Below are 20,041 nucleotides of genomic sequence, written 5' to 3'. Positions count from 1 at the left end.
GCCATTTTGGCCATTTATAGCATTAAGAATGGACAGAACTTACATGTTTTCACAAAAAGGGCTCAATGGTTGGGAACCATTTTGATGCCTGAGTCATAGGTGCCCTTATGACATCATTCCTGTCTTCCCTTCTTCCAGCCTGAGATGTGGCTGGAAGAGTACAGACCTGAGAGCAATGGAACCATCTAACTCCTAACTATGGGAAACTTAAGGGATTGCAGACTTGAGGGATTTGAACCATCTATTTCCAAGTCATGGGCATTCAATTTTGTGTAAGAGAGAGTGCCAGTCTACCCGAAGTTTCAGTCAGGGAAAGGTGGATTTCACAGTTGTTAAGGATACAAGTCCTACATGTAGGGTTTCTGGGCAAGGCAAGAGGTTGAGCATGTGGTAGACTCAGAACTGAATTTACAGAGAGCAACCTACTCTTATCTTTCCCCTCTAAACTCTGATTACAGAAGGATGGCCACGTTTGTCAAATTGTAATAGAAGACGTTGATGAAACCGTATTACCACGTGAAGCGAGGAAGGAAAAGAAGAACAAAAAACCTGAATCTCCTCCAGAACAGGTAGGCCAATAGAGGTTCTCAAAGTTGAAGGGGAACCAAACCTGCACTGCATCTAACTAAAGTCACCCAGGGGTGACAATTGTCTTTCTCTGTGGCCCATAGCATGGGATGGTCAGGGAATTTGTCACCCTTGTAGCACAGATGGTAAAGAATCTGCCTGTGATGCGGGAAACCTGGATTTGATCCCTGGGTTGGGAAGATCCCCTGGAGAAGGGAAAGGCTATCCATTCCAGTATTCTGGCCTGGAGAATTCCATGGATTGAATAATCCATGGGGTCATAAAGAGTCGGACATGACTGAGCAACTTTCACTTTCATTCTTACGTCCATACATGACTACTGCAAAAAGCATAGCTTTGACTAGAAGGACCTTTGTCAGCAAAGTAATGTCTGCTTTTTAATATGCTGTCTAGATCGGTCATAGCTTTTCTTTGGAGCAAGCGTCTTCTAATTTTATGGCTGCAGTCACCATCTGCAGTGATTTTGGAGCCCAAGAAAATTAAGTCTGTCTCTGTTTCCACTGTTTCCCCATCTATTTCCCATGAAGTGATGGGACTAGATGCCATGATCTTAGTTTTCTGAAGGTTGAGTTTTAAGTCAGCTTTTTCACTTTCCCCTTTCACTTTCATCAGAGGCTCTTCAGTTCCTCTTTGCATTCTGTCATAAGGGTGGTGTCATCTGCATATCTGAGGTTATTGATATTTTCCTGGCAATCTTGATTCCAGCTTATGCTTTATCCAGCCCAGCATTTCACATGATATACTCTGCATGGAAGTTAAATAGCAGGGTGACAATATATAGCCTTCATGTACTCATTTCCCAATTTGGAACCAGTCTGTTGTTTGTGTCTGGTTCTAGCGGTTGCTTCTTGATCTGCATAAAAATTTCTCAGGAGGCAAGCAACGTGGTCTGGTATTCCCATCTCTTTAAGAATGTTCCACAGTTTGTTATGATCCACACAGTCAAAGGCTTTGGCATAGTCAATAAAGCAGAAGTAGTTGTTTTTTCTGGGATTCTCTTGCTTTTTCTATGATCAAACAGAAATTGGCAATTTGATGTCTGATTCCTCTGCCTTTTCTAAATCCAGCTTGAACATCTGAAAGTTCTTGGTTCATGTACTATTGAAACCTGGCTTGGAGAATTTTGAGCATTACTTTGCTAGCGTGTGAGATGAGTGCAATTGTGGGGTAGTTGAGCATTCTTTGGCATTGCCCTTCTTTGGGATTAGAATGAAAACTGACCATTTCCAGTCCTGTGGCCACTGCTGGGTTTTCCAAATTTGCTGACATATTGAGTTCAGCACTTTCATAGCATCATCTTTTAGGACTTAAAATAGCTCAGCTGGTATTCCATCACCTCCACTAGCTTTGTTCCTAGTGATGCTTCCTAAGGCCCACCTGACTAGATTCCAGGATGTCTGGCTGTAAGTGAGTGATCACACCATCATGGTTATCTGGGTCGTGAAGATCTTTTTTGTATAGGTCTTCTGTGTATTCTTGTCACCTCTTAATATTTTTTGCTTCTGTTAGGTCCCTACCATTTCTGTCCTTTATTGAGCCCATCTTTGCATGAAATGTTCCCTTGCTATCTAATTTTCTTGAAGAGCTCTCTAGTCTTTCACATTCTATTGTTTTCCTCTATTTCTTTGCATTTATCCCTGAGGAAGGCTTTCTTATCTCTCCTTGCTTTTCTTTGGAACTCTGAATTCATACGGATATCTCTTTCTTTTTCTCCTTTGCCTTTCACTTCTCAGTCTGATTTCTGTATTGACCATCTGGTGATATTCATGTGTAGAGTCTTCTCATGTGCTGTTGGAAGAGGGTGTTTGCTATGACCAGTGCTTTTTCTTGGCAAAACTCTGTTAGCCTTTGCCCTGCTTCATTTTGTGCTCCAAAGTCAAACTTGCCTTTTACTCCAGGTATCTCTTGACTTCCTACTTATGCATTCCAGTCCCCTATGATGAAAAGGACATCTTTTTTGGGTGTTAGTTCTAGAAGGTCTTGTAGGTCATCATAGAACTGTTCAACTTCAGCTTCATCAGCATTAGTGGTTGAGGCATAGACTTGGATTACTGTGATATTGAATGGTTTGCCTTGGCAACGAACAGAGATCATTCGATCATTTTTGAGATTGCACCTAAGTACTGCATTTTGGACTCTTGTTGACTATGAGGTCTACTTCATTTCTTCTAAGGGATTCTTGCCCACAGTAGATATAATGGTCATCTGAATTAAATTCGTACATTCCAGTCCATCTTAGTTCACTGATTCCTATAATGTCGATCGATGTTCACCCTTGCCATCTCCTATTTGACCACTTCCAATTTTCCTTGATTCATGGACCTAACATTCCAGGTTCCTATGCAATATCGTTCTTTACAGCATCAGACTTTACTTCCATCACCAGTCACATCCACAACTGGGTGTTAGAAACCCAAGTCTAGAATTGTGTGGGAGTGTGTGTATGTTTACATGAGTGCATATATATGTGTTAACTGAAGTTCAAGATGTGAGAACCAAAAGAAGTGAAAGTGAGGAATAAATGAGCAGGGCTCCAAAGTGTGCAGGAGAGGCAAACATCTAATCCCGTGATTTGACAGAGAAGCCAGCAGGTTGTGCATCGGAGCTGGTGTCAGGCATGAAAGGAGAGCGAAGGATGCCCCTTCCCCAGCCTGTGGGTGCGGTCTGAAGGGGAGTGATATGCTTCCCAGGTAGGTATCAGGCCTGGGGTGCAACAGAATAACCCATTGACCCATAGGTGGTGGTGTTCTTGTTCTAGACTGGCCAAAGAAGCCCAAGGAACCAGGTGACAGCTAGGGCAGGTGTGCCCCCAAGCAACAAATGAGGACTGTGAGACTCCATATTCAGCTGTGATGTGTCTGTTAATCAAGAGTGGTGGAGACAGGGTACCTGTCTGGTCTTCTGGCTCCAGCCAGTGGCCTGCTCAATGCTCAGGAACTGCTGGGGAATTGACCATTGTTGACAAAATATCAAGACCCCTTCCTAGCTCATGCCAGGGCTGAGGTGGGTTGGGAACATTTTCTGAGTGTCCTTTCTTTTTTCTTGTAGCCTCCGCCCCGGACAAAAAAACCAAAACCACCCAAAAAGGTGGTTATAAGCAATGAGCTGCAAGCAATAAAAATCCAGGCCTGGTGGCGGGGCACCCTGGTACGCAGGACGCTACTACATGCGGCTCTCAGAGCATGTGTTATTCAATACTGGTGGAAACAGAAGCTGGCAGAGCTGCTGGAGAAGAAACGACGGGCTATGCTGCAGTATTATGCTCGGGAAAAATGGGCAGTGGTCAGGCTACAGTCCTGGGTTCGCATGTGGCATGTCCGGGTTCGTTACTGCCGTTTGCTCCATGCTGTCCGCATCATCCAAGTCAACTGGCGCTGGCATAATTGCCATACCCGTGGCATTTTTAGGGGCAGCTATGAACTCACAGCAAGCCAGCTAGGACTTGAGCTTGAGATCTTTCTGGGATCACACATCTGTCGGATTACGGACTGCATCCCCTTCCCAATAAAGAACTGATCAGGTCGGCTCCAACACTGTCACAAGGTCTCTGTCAGACAAGCTTCTGGAGGTCCTGTCTCAGTGAAGGGTCAAAGTAAATGATGGCAGGTACTGGGTATCTCACAGGTCAGCTCTGAGGTTACCTGGGGTCCCATATGAAGGAGGATTCTAAGAGCCGAGGACTGGATGGGTGGGGTCTGTGATTAATTAGCAGTGGCTGCCATGAGTAGGAGAGATGGGGTTGCAGGGCTGCCAAGTCAGGCAACTCCAGGGAAACTCCTTCATAGTGTGGTCTATAGTTTTCTGTTTTCATTTTGTTAATGGTTTCCGTTGCTGTGCAAAAGCTTGTAGATGATTAGGTCCCTTTTGTTTATTTTTGCTTTTACTTCTGTTGCCTTAGGAGACTGACTGAAGAAAACATTGATATTATTTATGTTGGAGAATATTTTGCCTATATTCCATTCTAGGAGTTTTATGGTGTCTTGTCTTATATTTACGTCTTTAAGCCATTTGTAGGTTTTTGTGTGTGTGTGTAGGTGAGAGGATGTATTCTAACTTCATTAATTTACATGGGGCTGTACAACTTCCTAACAGCACTTGCTGAAGAGACTGTCTTTTCCCCATTATGTATTCTCACCTCCTTTGTTGAAGATTAATTGACCATAGGTGATTAATTGATCATGGGCTATCTGTTTGGTTCTCTTGATCCATAAGTCTGGTTTTTGTTTTTTTTTCCCCATAAGTCTGTTTTCGTCTCAGTACCATGTTGTTTGGATTACTGTGGCTGTAGATGAAAGCAGAACTAAAGTAACAGTTTAACCAAAAAGAGGTTTAAGTTTACAAACAGGTATTCCAAGCCTGGTACAGTACCCACAGGGTAAGAAATCTTTTCCCCTGACAATCTGTTACTATGCTATATATGGCCTCTCATCCCCAGGTCACTTCATGATCCAAAATGGGAGCTTCAAGATCAATAATTAGATCTGCAATCTAGCCAATAGAGATGAAAGAGAAGGAGAAAGGCATGCTACTTCTCTTTAAGGGCATATCCTTGAATTTACATATGCTGCTGTTGTGCACAGCTCAGAAGGATATAAAAGAAGATCTAAAATAGGAAAAGTAACAGTCATTGATAAGGTGACTTAAAGCTGTAAAGTTGTCAGTTATCTCTAAGTTAATCTGTAAATTAACCTCAGTTCCAGTAAAAATCTCATTAGAAGTTTTGGGGAAATTACCAAACTGAGGAAAAAGTATCATTTTGAAGAATAAATAAATATCCACAGAAAAAGAGACCGGGAAAATGATCAGTCACATAAAATACATTATAAACTTGTAATAATAACATACTGTGAAGTTGAGGCACCAGCTGTTAAGAGTCTAAGGTGAGGATTAAACATTTATTCAAGGATTTGTAGAATTTCCCCTTCATGCCATTCCCCTCCTTCATGTGTTTCGTTGGGTGATAGCCCCTCTTCTCCCCTAGCAAGAGTTATATTTTCTGGATAATTTAAAGCAAAGAACATCCAGACTCGAGGATTTCACGCATTGCTGAAGGCAGAGGTGAAGTGCCACACTAACATGGAGGGACTGATTGGAAGTGTGTAGGCCGAATAGTGAAGCCTCAAGCCGTCTCTGCCAACTCAGCTACCTAAAGGCCTGTGGTCAACTTTCATTTCCTACTCTCTGACTCAAAGTTTGGGATTCTTCTCTGGGGAATCAGTCCATTATTGTTGCTTGAATAGCAAACTGCCACAAGCCTCGGTTGCATGCAGCAGTAAAGCGTGTTGACCTAGGCTGCGTTCAGCTGGGGTGGTTTGACTGGGGAAGCTCTGCTCCACATTTCTCATCCTTCTCCTCATACCAGCAAGCTACCTAGGCATTTCCTTGTCTTGGCAATGGCAAAAATGTGAAATAGCAAACATTAATGGACAAAACCTTTCAAAGCCAAAGTCAAACTTTCATGTCATGCTGCCTTTATTCTACTGGCCAAAGCAAGTCACATAACCAGACCCAACACACAGGAGGACAGATTCCATTCCCTTATGCAAAGAAACTTCAAAGTCCGATAGCAAAAGGTGTGAATATAAGACCTCTAATGCAATCTACCATAGGCTCCAAAGAATAAAACAAATGATTACTGATGTTTGAAATGAAACCCAACTCTGCCTTATTAGCCCTTACTGAATGGCATCCTAAGCCCCACCGTGGACACTCAGTAGCATTCTCTTGTTCTACATAAATAGGCAACTTAACATAAATCATTGATATTTTCATAAGGCTGCTCACATGAAAGACTAAGACAAAAACACAAACAGGAAAAAGGGCTTAAAAGAAATAGAGCCAGTACTGGGAACAGAAGAAAAAGGTTAAAAAAAAACTCAAGCTAGCAACCATAGTTTTATAGACTGATAAGAAATGATAAATCTGTGAAATAAGAATGATGTGCCAGCCTTCAGAATGCGAGAAAATAATAGCAAATAAAGCAACTGACAAAGAATTAATCTCTAAAATATACAAGCAGCTCATGCAGCTCAATACCATAAAAATAAACGACCCAATCAAAAAATGGGCCAAAGAACTAAACAGACATTTCTCCAAAGAAGACATACAGATGACTAACAAACACATGGAAAGATCCTCATCACTTATTATCAGAGAAATTCAAATCAAAACCACAATGAGGTACCATCTCACCCCGGTCAGAATGGCTTCCATCAAAAAGTCTACAAACAATAAATGCTGGAGAGGGTGTGGAGAAAAGGAAACCTTCTTACACTGTTGGTGGGAATGCAAACTAGCACAGCCACTATGGAGAACAGTGTGGAAATTCCTTAAAAAATTGCAAATAGAACTGCCATACAACCCAGCAATTCCACTGCTGGCCATAACACCAAGGAAACCATAATTGAAAGAGACATGTACCCCAGTGTTCATTGCAGCACTGTTTACATTAGCTAGGACATGGAAGCAACCTAGATGTCCACTGGCAGACGAATGGGTAAGGAAGTTGTGGTACATAAACACAATGGAATATTACTCAGCTATAAAAAAAGAATGCATTTGAGTCAGTTCTAATGGGGTGGATGAAACTGGAGCCTGTTATACAGAGTGAAGCAAGCCAGAGAGAGAAACACCAATACAGTATATTAATGCATATATATGGAATTTAGAAAGATGGGAACAACGACCCTATATGCAAGACAGCAAAAGAGACACAAATGTAAAGAATAGACTTTTGGACCATATGGGAGAAGGTAAGAGTGGGACGATATGAGAGAAAAGCATTGAAACATGTATATTATTGTATGTAAAACAGATGACCAGTGCAAGTTAGCTGCATGAAGCAGAGCACAAAGCTGGTGCTCTGGGACAACCCAGAGGGATGGGGTGGAGAGGGAGATGGCAGGGGGTTCAGGATGGTGGGACACATGTATACCCATGGCTGATTCATGTCGATGTATGGAAAAAAACCACCACAATATTGCAAAGTAATTAGCCTCCAATTAAAATTAATTAATTTAAAAAAAAAGAATGGTGTGCCATTTAAAGAATATTCAGAGAACAGGAAAGAGCACCTGAAAGTTGACTCTTAAAAAAATGGAAAAAGTCTTCTCAAAAGTAACACAGGAAAGAGAGAGTTGGAAGATAATGTAGAAAATATTGAAAAATTAGAGGATTGCTCTATGATCTGACTAATAAGATTTGTGTAAGTATTAAAAGCTAGTGGCCAGTGACAAGGCCCTGGCCTGTCAGCTTTGTAGAAGGTAAATTTCCATGAAGAAATTTCCACAGAAAGTATTGAAACAAGTAAAATGTTTATTAGAAGGAAAAAGTACAAATCACATAGGCAGGCTCAGAAAGAGAGTCCTGTGCTCATGGTAGTTGGAATCACTTATATGGGGCATTTCTTACAGGTTTCTTCTAGCCAGTCATCTTGCCCTTTCCTGGCTCTGAGTCTGTATTTGGTTTAACTCAGGGTCCTCCTATGTGTGTGCGTGCATCTCTTAGCCAAGATGGATTCTAGTGAAGAGGCCAAGGATAGGTTGACATCATCTACTATGGGGTGGTGCCTCCTCTCTTTCTGGCCTTTCTGCTCATGTGTAGTCAGAAAGATCTCTTTGACCTCGAGAATGAGAAATATGTGGTCTCTTTATCTTTTGTCTAGGCAGGGCTCAGCTCCTCTCTTGTTCCTGCTATTATCTTCATCCTGGGAGTATCTGTCCACAGGGGACAAACTTCAGCTGCTCAGCCTGGAGCCCACCTATCTCCTGCCTCAAGTTCACACAGCCAGAAAAAATCTATATCAAGACTGGAACCTAGATACTTACCCTTGAGTCACACTGTGTCTCACAGACTGTCTCACACAAGGTCTCTAGTCAGAGAAATGCAAAGTGAAACAGCAAGGCGACACCACTTTGCATCTTTCAGTTTAAGAAAAATTAGTGATTGACAGAAGTTAGGTCGGATCTGCCACTGTGGAGAGCAGTTTGTCGGGATTTTGTGGTGTGGAGGAGCCACCTGTTCTATGACTCAGCAAGTCACCCTGTGTGTAACCCTGGAGAATGCCTCCCACAGCTGCTGAGCGATAGGAAGATGCTCCTTGGAGCATTGTCTGTTGTAGAGAATCCTTGGAGGCCACTTGGAAATTAATTCAGAGGATAAAAACAGATTATTCTGGGTCATGAGTACATATAGAGACACTGTTATCAAATCATATATATATATATATATATATATAAACATTTTCATAATAAGAGTTTCTGTGAAGCTGCGTGGGAAGGGAAAGGGAATCAAGAGTGTACTTCATGGTATGGCTGTCAATAGCACTCTCTTGTCATGTTAATGTAAACACTAAGTCATGATTAGACCTAAGTTGTAAATAACCTCATAGGGAAAATGAGGGGAGGAAAATGTGGGGTTGTTTGGAATGGGGCAGAAAAACTAAATCATCTTCTTTGGTGGAAAGTTGATAGATAATGCTTTGAAATGAAGAGGCCATGTCAGCCTGTTAACTGAGATCGGGGGAGAAAGAGTGTGAACATGGCTGGGAAGTGACTGTGGAGACAATCAGAAGACTGATGGCTTTTGAAGCAAGCCTGAATACCTAATTAACCTTAAATGACCACTGCCACTACAGGAGGAGTCTGAGATATTACCTGTCTCCTAGGTAATGATCATTTGGGAAATTCCTCCTGCCCACTATATTTCAGACAGGATGAAAGGGCTTCTTTTGTTATAAGGAATGTAACATTGGCCTGCCAAGTGCAGCTCAACAGCTACAGAAGGACAGCAGCTGGAGAGAGGGAACAGAAATTGACTGAGGTGCATCCATCCCAAGCCTTCCTTGGCCCCTTCTGCTCACCATCCATACCCACTCTCTTTCCCATTAGAGGAGGGACTTTCTCACCTGCTGAAGAAGGGCACCATTGCAGAGCAAATGTGAGGGTGTGGAGAGCAGCCTGAGCCTGTGCACCTCCCTCTGCATTATGGGAGCTGCTCTGTTCGTAGCTGAGGACAGGATGATCTTGTAGGTGGACCAAACCAGAGATCATTCCTGGGACAAGACACACTCTCAGGGGATGTGGTTCTACCAAAGACCCTGGTGCATCCCTAGTAGGAGGGAAATGCAAGTGTTTCCACTTTATCCAACAAGTTTGAGCCTGGAGAAGGCAACATAGTCCTTGGGTCATAGTTGCCCTTGTGACATCATGGCTATCTCCTCATCTACCATCCTCCCTGCCTCTGCCAAGACCAATGGAGCAGCGACCAGAGAGGGATATGAACACCTGAACCACTGCCCCAAAACCATGGGCAGTAAATGCTCTGTAAGACTTACACACTCCCTTCCCCAAGGGTGGGGAGTTGCCCCATGGCTGAGAGAAGCACTAGATGACTTCAAGGACCCTGGAAAAGAACAGGGAGCTGGGGCTTTGGGAACTTTGCACAGAGACTGGTTCTCACTCATGTTTTCTCCCTATGTTCTGATTGCAGAAGACTGAACCTGATAATGACGATCTAGAGAAAGAGAGGAAAAGGAAGGTAGGTGGGGCCCAGGAGCATGTGGGAACCTCAGACCATTGGCCTTCTGACCCCAGGGTCCCTGGAAGTAAAGGCTTCATCTCTAGTCTCACAGGAATCAGCTCAGTGGTGCCTTCCTGTCCTGGTATATTCCTTCCATATTCTGGGTGAGGGAGGGAGGGAGACATTAGAGAAGCAAGGAATCAGGATACTCACAGGCCATATGGAAAGTGAGACACAGCACAGTGAAAACTGGAGAGCTGGAGAAAGGGCGTCCTGGGCCTAGAAGGATATGAGAGTGATTGAGAGATAGTGAAAGTGTTAGTTGCTCAGTCATATTCGACTCTTTGCAACCCCATGGACTGTAGCCCTCCAGTTTCCTCTGTCTACAGGATTCTCCAGGTAAGAATACTGGAGTGGGTTGCCATTCCATTCTCCAGGGGATCTTCCCGACACAGGGATCCAAGCCAGTCTCCCGCATTTCAGGCAGATTCTTTGCCATCTGAGCCCCCAGGAAAGAGTAGTGGAAGTCAAAAGAAATGAAGTGGAGGAAGCTACGAGGGGCTGTGATGGAGGTAGCGTTACAGGCTGGAATCTGGGCTGAGATGCAAGCTACAAACTCAGGAGTTTAATCCTCATAAGGACCCTTTGGTTCCTCACATCCATGTCTGGTCTTGTGGATCAGAAAGTGTTTCCACTGATTCCATGAACCTGTGAAGACCACAGGGCAAGCATATCCTCATTTTATACAGACAAAGACACTGACTCAGAGGGTACGCAGATGTGTTTGCGGGCATAGACAAGACAGATGTAGAGCCAGAACCCCACCCAAGGTTCCTGGGCCCTGAGAACCACCAGGAGAAAGGCTGATTGTTCAGAGAGACAATCAGAGGTCCTTTGTGGCAGACACCGCAGCTGTGGTTGATGGTGACAAATTCACTGGGAGTCTTCTGCTTTGCTTGGTTAGTTGCTTCTTGCAAAACAACGTCAGATAGCAAGGATGAAGGCGGCTGGGAAGATACAGGCCTGGTGGCGTGGAACCCTGGTGCGTAGGACCCTGCTGGCAGCTGCCCTCAGGGCCTGGATGATTCAGTGCTGGTGGAGAACAGTCCTGTGGAGGAAGTTGTATAAGCGACGGCAGAACTCACTGAAGATTTATATAATCCAGGAGCAGGCAGCAGTCAAGCTCCAGTCCTGGGTTCGCATGTGGCAGTGCCATCAACGTTACTGCCAAGTGTGCAACGCTGTATGCATACTACAAGCTCCAAAGAGCTGTTTCACCTTTCAGACCAGTGATGTTTCACAGGCACAATACGGGGGTGCTTTCAACCAGCCAGAGTTCCATATTGAAATCCTATCAATCTAAGAGAATACTATAGGGTGGAGAACTGGCTCCACCACCCCAATAAATGTCTGACCAGGTTTTGTGTGTTTCAGTGACTCTCTCAGGATGGGGACTCCAAAGGTTCAGGCCCTGCCCTCTTCTACTCAGAGAATACTTCAATATAGGTATCTCTCCCTCCTACCCCACTCCCGCCCCTCAGTGCCTGTGGCCCCTGTTTGGACCCACAGTAGCCATGTGCCGCTCTATCCAAATCAGCAACTGCTGCCTGAGGGTGACCTCATATATGCAGAGCCAGCTGTCCCATTCCACATCTCCATCATCAGCCTTGTCTCCTAAACTCGCAATTGGGAGGCATTGGGCTTCGTATTTCTGAAGACTCTGGGTACCTGCTCATATGAGAGTGAAGACATGCCACACACTCTCAGCCTGCCACTAGGACCCAGCGAGGATTGTACCCATTGGCTTTGTGTTTAGCAAGCCCCAGACAGAAGTCAGCCACTTGGCTGGCTCTCCTGGGAACAGAGCAGCCCAAAGAAACCACAGGAGGCTGGCCTGAGTGATGACTGACACAAGGTTTTGCAAGCTTCATGCTAATTTAGATTCTTTTTTAAAAGTAATTTATTTGGCTGTGTTGGGTCTTAGTTGCAGCACATTATGGGGTCTTTGTTGTATCTGCATGCTGTTTTCTTTGGGAAATAGCAGATACCATGATCTTAAGGAACCTCAATACTGCCTCTACCCTCCCCCATCATTGCAAGCTTCTCAAGGGTGCTAAACACAAATTAGGCTCCCACTGATATCAGACACCTCCGCTCTATGTATGACACCATTCTTAGTGACATCCACATTGCCTGGATGATGCCCCCATGCTTCTTGCCTCTCACCCCCTGTGATTTTTACTTCCACCCTAGCTTAGTTATTCACTCCTGTGATTGCACTAAAGGCCATTGTTTCTGAGGCTGTCTATGGGGAAGGACCGTTTTTTTAAATGTTCAATCCATCATAGGCCAATTATTTTGTAAAACAATCAAATTTTGATGAAAATAAATGGAAAAGCATATAGAATACAAGGCTTGTTTTTAATTACTAGAACATACATAAAATTACTATTTCAAATTGCTTTCAGTTCAGTTCAGTTCAGTCATGTCCAACTCTTTGCAACCCCATGAACCGCAGCACACCAGGCCTCCCTGTCCATCACCAACTCCCAGAGTTCACCCAAACCCATGTCCATTGAGTCGGTGATGCCATCCAACCATCTCATCCTCTGTCATCCCCTTCTCCTGCCCTCAATCTTTCCCAACATCAGGGTCTTTTAAAATGAGTCAGCTCTTCGCATCAGGTGGCCAAATATTGGAGTTTCAGCTTCAACATCAGTCCTTCCAATGAACACCCGGGACTGATTTCCTTTAGGATGGACTGGTTGGATCTCCTTGCAGTCCAAGTGACTCTCAAGAGTCTTCTCCAACACCACAGTTCAAAAGCATCAATTCTTTGGCGCTCAGTTTTCTTTATAGTCCAACTCACATCCATACATGACTACTGGAAAAACCATAGCCTTGACTAGACGGACCTTTGTTGGCAAAGTAATGTCTCTGCTTTTCAATATGCTGTCTTGGTTGGTCATAACTTTCCTTCCAAGGAGTAAGCGTCTTTTAATTTCATGGCTGCAGTCACCATCTGCAGTGATGTTGGAGCCCAAAAATATAAAGTCTGTCACTGTTTCCACTGTTTCTCCATCTATTTCCCATGAAGTGATGGGACCAGATGCCATGATCTTCATTTTCTGAATGTTGAGCTTTAAGCCAATTTTTTCACTCTCCTCTTTCACTTTCATCAAGAGGCTCTTTGGTTCTTCTTCACTTTCTGCTGTAAGGGTGGTGTCATCTGCATATCTGAGGTTATTGATATTTCTCCCAGCAATCTTGATTCCAGCTTGTGCTTCCTCCAGCCCAGCGTTTCTCATGATGTACTCTGCATATAAGTTAAATAAGCGGGGTGACAATACACAGCCGTGACATACTCCTTTTCCTATTTGGAACCAGTCTGTTGTTCCATGTCCAGTTCTAACTGTTGCTTCTTGACCTGCATACAGGTTTCTCAAGAGGGAGGTCAGGTGGTCTGGTATTCCCATCTCTCTCAGAATTTTCCAGTTTGTTGTGATTCACACAGTTGAAGGCTTTAGCATAGTCAGTGAAGCAGAAGTAGGTGTTCTTTTAGAATTCTCTTGCTTTTTTGATAATCCAACGGATGTTGGCAATTTGATCTCTGGTTCCTCTGCCTTTTCTAAAACCATCTTGTACACCTGGAAGTTCACGGTTCATATACTGTTGAAGCCTAGCTTGGAGGATTTTGAGCATGACCTTGCTAGCATGTGAAATGAGTGCAATTGTGAGGTAGTCTGAACATTCTTTGGCATTGCCCTTCTTTGGGATTGGAATGAAAACTGGACCTTTTCCAGTCCTATGGCCACTGCCGAGTTTTCCAAATTTGCTGGCATATTGAGTGCAGCACTTTCACAGCATTATCTTTGAGGATTTGAAATAGCTCATCTGGAATTCCATCACCTCCACTAGCTTTGACCCTGCACGGCATGGCTTGTAGTTTCATTGAGTAGAAAAAGCTGTGATCCATGTGATCAGTTTGGTTAGTTTTCTGTGATTATGGTTTTCGTTCTGTCTGCCCTCTGATGGATCATACATTTACAATGTAATAGTTTCTGCTGTACAGCGAGGTGAATCAGTTATACATATACATATATCCACTCTTTTTAGATTCTTTTCACATATAGGTCATTATAGAATATTGAACAGAGTTCTCAGTGCTATACAAAAGGTTCATCTTTTTTATATATACTAATGTGTATATGTCAATCCTGATCTAATTTATCCCTCCCCCCATTACCCTTTGGTAACCACATGTTTGTTTTCTACATCTGTGACTATTTTGATTTTGTAAATAGGTTATAATCTTGCTTCCTGACCTGAAGATATTACATTATTTTCTGTCTCTTCAAATGGTCAGTTCTCCCTCTTTTCTTCTTAACCTCAAACGATGATATTACCACACTTAACAGAGGAAACAGCAGCAGACGGGAACCCATCTTGCTATCTATCGTCTCATCTTCTATCTCAGCATCATTTGCACCACACTTTTTGCCTTCCCTGAGTTGAAATGAACTGTCTTCGCCCTATCTGAGGCTACCCCCTGCACTTTCTTCTTCTTGTACTCTTTTTTTTTTATCTTTTGTTCACTGTCACCTCTTACCTTTGCAACGATGTCATCCTGTAATTTCATTTCTCTGAATCAGTTTCCACCTTTTCACCAAGTCATTCCCATCAGCCTACAAACTATCCCCCATAATTAAAAAGTCCATGCTTGACTATCTCATATTCCAGGTTTTACATCTCCTCAAAGCAAAATATGTCGTCACTGCCTCCCCTTCTATTGTTCCCATTCTCTCCTAAACTCACTCCAATTGGGCTTTCCTTACCCCCAACTCCACAGAAACAATACTCATCAAAAGTACTCAATGAGAGAGACTGTTGGCAAAAATGACCAAAACTAGGGACTTCCCTGGTGGTCCAGGTGCTAAGAATCTGCACTTCCACCACAGGGGGCACAGGTTCAATCCCTGGCTAGGGAACTAAGAACCCACATACCACACGGTGCTGCCAAAAAAAAAAAAAAAGAATACCTCCCTTAACCATTCACCTAGTCTGCTTGATTCAGAGGAATCCTCTCTGAATATTTACTTTTAGTTTCCTCCATTCATTCCCTTCCACATCAGTCCATCATGAAATGCTGTTGGCTCCATCTCTGCAATAACAACAGTATCTGCAATATAAGAGATGAATGAAGATTAGAAAAACTAGATCTATCACACGTTGCTCATGGAAATATAAAATGGAGTAACTGCTGTGGAAAACAGTTTGGTAGTCTCTCAGAAAGTTAATTGTGGAATTATGAATAACCCAGCACCTAGATATATACCCAAGAGAACTGAAAACATATGTTCAAACAAAAGCTTCAAAATTTTGTAGTTAGATAACAGCTAAAAACTCAGAAACAACCAGAATGAGTGAGTGACTAAACAAATAATTGTACATTCATAGAATGGTATACTACACAGCAATAGAAATGAACAGCTGCTACATACAACTTGCATGGACCTCAAGGAAAAGTACGGACCTGACACTGATAGAACCATCTGCCTTCCAGCTATAGGGAAATCTAAGGGATCGCAGGCCTGAGGGGTTTGAACCAATACTCGCAAGTCATGGGCATTTTTTGTTGTATAAGAGAGAGAGTCAAGTCTACCCAAAGTTGCAGGCAGGGGAAGGTGAATTTCCACAGTTGTTAAGGATTCAAGTCCTATATCTGGAGTCTCTGGGCAAGGCAGGAGGTGGAGCATGTGGTGGACTCAGCATAGAATTTACAGAGAACAACCTACCCTTATCTTTCCCCTTTTAACTCTGATTACAGGAAAATGCACTGATGAACATGAAAGTAGAAAAGGAAAAGACAGAAAAACCTCCACCCTCCAAACCAAAAACTTCAGCCTCTAAACCAAAAGTAAGTCAACAGAGCCCCTCAAAGTTGAGAGGGACCCCAACCTGCAATGTGTCTAAAGTCACCCAGGAGTGACAGTTGTCTTCTCTGTGACCAATAGCATGGGATGAGCAGGGAATTTGTCACCCAAAGCAAACTCTATTTGTGAGTGAAAGATAGTGCTACGGATTATTGTTCAGGAACAACAGTCATAAACTGAGAGTGTCCCAGTCCAACCAAGATGAGTGGTTGTCCTGTCCAGAGTTGGAATGAATAAAAATGGACTCATCCTCAGTTGTTCTTTTGTCCTAGTTTCTTCTAGGTCTGAAAAGGTGGGTGACAGACATGTAGACGTGGATTACAGGGAGAAGAAACCCTGCAAAGTGGGAACCCCAGGCTATGCCAAGTTGGAGAGTGGGTTGGTGAGGGCTGTGTTTGGGGGACGCATAGTCAACTATAGGGAAACCTAAGTCTAGAATTGTGTGGGAGTGCCTGTGTGTTTATATGAGTGTATATATATGTGTTAACTGAAGTTCAAGATGTGAGAACCAAAAGAAGTGAAAGTGAGGAATAAATGAGCAGGGCTCCAAAGTGTGCAGGACAGGCAAGCATCTAATCCTGTGATTTGACAGAGAAGCCAGCAGGTTGTGCATCGGAGCTGGTGTCAGGCATGAAAGGAGAGTGAAGGATGCCCCTTCTCCAGCCTGTGGATGCGGTCTGAAGGGAAGTGATATGCTTCCCAGGTAGGTATCAGGCCCGAGGTGCAACAGAATAACCCTTTGACTCATAGACCGTGGTGTTCTTGTTCTAGACTGGCCAAACAAGCCCAAGGAACCAGGTGACAGCTAGGGCAGGTGTGCCCCCAAGCAACATATGAGGACTGTGAGACTCCAAGTTCAGCTGTGATATGTCTCTTAATCAAGACTGGCAGAGATGGGGAACTTGTCGGTCTTCTGGCTCCAGCCAGTGGCCTGCCCAGTGCTCAGGAACTACTGAGGAATTGGCCATTGTTGACGAAGTATCAGGACCCCTTCCTGGCTCATGCCAGAGCTGAGTGTCCCTTCTTTTTCCTTGCAGGCCCTCCCTAAAAAGGAAGGTGAAGAACAGAAAACTATAAAGATCCAGGCCTGGTGGCGGGGCACCCTGGTGCGCAGGACACTGCTGCATGCAGCACTCAGAGCGTGTATCATTCAGTACTGGTGGAGACAGAGGCTGGAAGGGCTACTGGAGAAGAAGCGATTGTCTGTGCTGGAGTATTATGCTCGGGAAAAATGGGCAGTGATCAAGCTATAGTCGTGGTTTCGCATGTGGCGTGTCCGGGTTCGTTACTGCCATTTGCTCCATGCTGTCCGCATCATCCAAGTCTACTGGAGCTGGCATAATTGCCATACCCATGGCATTTTTAGGGGCAGCTATGAACTCACAGCAAGCCAGCTAGGACTTGAGCTTGAGATCTGTCTGGACTCACACATCTGTTGGATTACGGACTGCATCCCCTTTCCAATAAAGAACTGATCAGGTCGGCTCCAACACTGTCACAAGGTCTCTGTCAGACAAGCTTCAGTTCCGTTCAGTTCAGTTGCTCAGTCTTTGCGACCCCATGGACTGCAGCACACCAGGCCTCCCTGTCCATCTCCAATTCCTGGAGTCTACTCAAACTCATGTCCATTGAGTCAGTGATGCCATCCAACCATCTCATCCTCTGTCATCCCCTTCTCCTGCCCTCAATCTTTCCCAACATCAGGGTCTTTTCAAATGAGTCAGCTCTTCACATCAGGTGGCCAAAGTATTGGAGTTTCAGCTTCAGCATCAATCTTTCCAATGAATATTCAGGACTGATTTCCTTTAGGATGGACTGGTTGGATCTCCTTGCAGTCCAAGGGACTCTCAAGAGTCTTCTCCAAAACCACAGTTCAAAAGCATCAGTTCTTTGGTGCTCAGCTTTCTTTATAGTCCAACTCACATCCATACATGACTACTGGAAAAACCATAGCTTTGACTAGACGAACTTTGTTGGTAAAGTAATGTCTCTGCTTTTTAATATGCTGTCTATGTTGATCATAACTTTCCTTCCAAGGAGCAAGCATCTTTTAATTTCATGGCTGCAGTCACCATCTGCAGTGATTTTGGAGCCCCCCAAAATAAAGTCTGTCACTGTTTCCACTGTTTCCCCATTATTTGCCGTGAAGTAGTGGGACCAGATGCCATGATCTTAGTTTTCTGGATATTGAGTTTGAAGCCAACTTTTTCACTCTCCTCTTTCACTTTCATCAAGAGGCTCTTTAGTTCTTCACTTTCTGCCATAAGGGTGGTGTCATCTGCATATCTGAGGTTATTGATATTTCTCCTAGCAATCTTGATTCCAGCTTTTGGAACTGGCCTAAATTAAATGGGAATGCTCTTGGGTTAGAAGAATTAAGTTAAAATGGTCATGTTATCCAAAGCAATCTGAAGATTTAACACAATCCCTATCAAATTATTCATGACATTTATCATAAAACTGAAACAAAAAAAAATCCTAAAATTTATATGGAACCCAGAAAGACCTAGAATTGGCAAAGCAATCCTGAGGAAAAAGAACAAAGCAGGAGACATGACCCTTCCAGACTTCAGACAATACTACAAAGCTACAGTAGTCAAAACAACATGGCACAAAAACAGACCTATAGATCAATGGGACAGAATAGAGAACCCAGAAATAAACCCATACACCAATGGTCAGTTAATCTCCAGCAGGGGCTTCCCCAGTAGTCCAGTGGTTAAGAATCCACCCTGAAATTCAGGGGACAGTGGATTGAGCCCTGGTCTCCACATGTTGTGGAGCAACCAAGCCTGTGTACCACAACTACTGAGTCTGTGCTTTACAGCCCAGGATCCACAATACTGCAGCCTGTGTGCCTAGACCCGAGCTCCACAATAAGAGAGACCACCACAATGAGGAGTCTGCACACCACAACCAGGGAGTTTGCTACAACTAGAGAAGGCCCTTGCCCAACAAAGACACAGTACAGCTAAAAATAAAATAAAATAAATCTTTAAAAAAATCTTCAACAAAGGAGACAAGAATATATAATGGGGAAAAGACATCTATTCAGCAAGTGGTGTTGGGAGAGTTGGACAACCCCATGTAAATCAATGGTTATGAGAGGGTAATAGGTAGGAAGGCAAGAAGTCCCCAAGCAGTAGGAGGAAATTAATTGCAAGTGGCATACATTTTTTCCTTCTCTACAAAAAAATTAAAAGAGACACCTGGTTCTGCCTTGAGTTAACCAATGTGTTTTTCTCATGGAAATGTTTTTCTTAAGCTATCTTAATGAAACTATGTATTTGCTTAGGAATCTGCCTGCTGAACACTGAAGAATTGATGCTTTTGAACTGTGGTATTGGAGAAGAATCTTGAGAGTCCCTTGGACTGCAAAGGGATCCAACCAGCCAGTCCTAAAGGAAGTCATTCCTGAATATTCCTTGGAAGGACTGATGCTGAAACTCCAATACTTTGGCCACCTGATGCAAAGAGCTGACTCATTTGAAAAGACCCTGATGCTTGGAAAGATTGAAGGCAGAAGGAGAAGGGGACAACAGAGGATGAGATGGTTGGATGGCATCACCGACTCAATAGACATGAGTTTGAGTAAACTCCAGGAGTTGGTGATGGACAGGGAGGCCTGGCGTGCTGCAGTCCATGGGGTCACAAAGAGTTGGACACGACTAAGTGACTGAACTGAACTGAACTGAATTCCAAAAGTCCCCCTACCTGCCTTGGGCTACATAAGCCTGCACAGCATGGCCTTTCCTATCTCACTCTCTCATTGCCCTTCCTGGTGGCTCTGCTAATACCAAATAAACCCAGTATGCCCCCATCTCAGTGTGTTTCTCTTGTTGCCTCATCTAGAATTTGAATGATCTGAGAGTGAATCTAATCACGGATTGGTCACCTGAGAGCCAGAAGTGGAGTGTTATGACTTGCCTAGTTCAACTAGTCAGCAGGAGGAAGCCATGGGCAATCACCAGCCATTCATGAAACAGCTGCATGAGGAATAG

The 20,041-nt window shown here is 43.7% G+C and overlaps 1 protein-coding gene and 1 pseudogene across 3 annotated transcripts; both read left to right on the top strand.

Annotated features, from left to right (window-relative positions):
* The first annotated feature begins 498 nt into the window (after positions 1–498).
* Positions 499–7,583, top strand: LOC138424317 (IQ domain-containing protein F5-like; annotated as a pseudogene).
* Positions 7,584–9,189: 1,606 nt separating this feature from the next.
* LOC138424318 (IQ domain-containing protein F3-like) lies at positions 9,190–18,159 on the top strand. 3 transcript variants are annotated; one of them, XM_069561046.1, is made up of 4 exons: positions 9,831–9,911; positions 10,078–10,125; positions 15,935–16,024; positions 17,078–18,159. In XM_069561046.1, exons 1-4 carry the CDS (start codon positions 9,894–9,896, stop codon positions 17,291–17,293), a joined length of 372 nt encoding a protein of 123 aa, XP_069417147.1. In that variant the 5' UTR covers positions 9,831–9,893; the 3' UTR covers positions 17,294–18,159. The 3 variants fall into 3 exon arrangements, 2 of the variants coding, with proteins under 2 accessions (XP_069417147.1, XP_069417145.1); XR_011250749.1 differs by lacking the exons at positions 9,831–9,911; positions 17,078–18,159 and adding an exon at positions 9,190–9,253 and having other exon boundaries at positions 15,935–16,015; XM_069561044.1 differs by lacking the exons at positions 15,935–16,024; positions 17,078–18,159 and adding an exon at positions 11,072–11,527 and having other exon boundaries at positions 9,894–9,911.
* Positions 18,160–20,041: the final 1,882 nt, after the last annotated feature.

Source organism: Ovis canadensis, chromosome 19, assembly GCF_042477335.2.
Source record: "Ovis canadensis isolate MfBH-ARS-UI-01 breed Bighorn chromosome 19, ARS-UI_OviCan_v2, whole genome shotgun sequence".
NCBI classification, from domain to species: domain Eukaryota; kingdom Metazoa; phylum Chordata; class Mammalia; order Artiodactyla; family Bovidae; genus Ovis; species Ovis canadensis.
The sequence above is the reverse complement of the archived record's forward strand: the minus strand, read 5'-3'. Positions and strand labels throughout refer to the sequence as shown.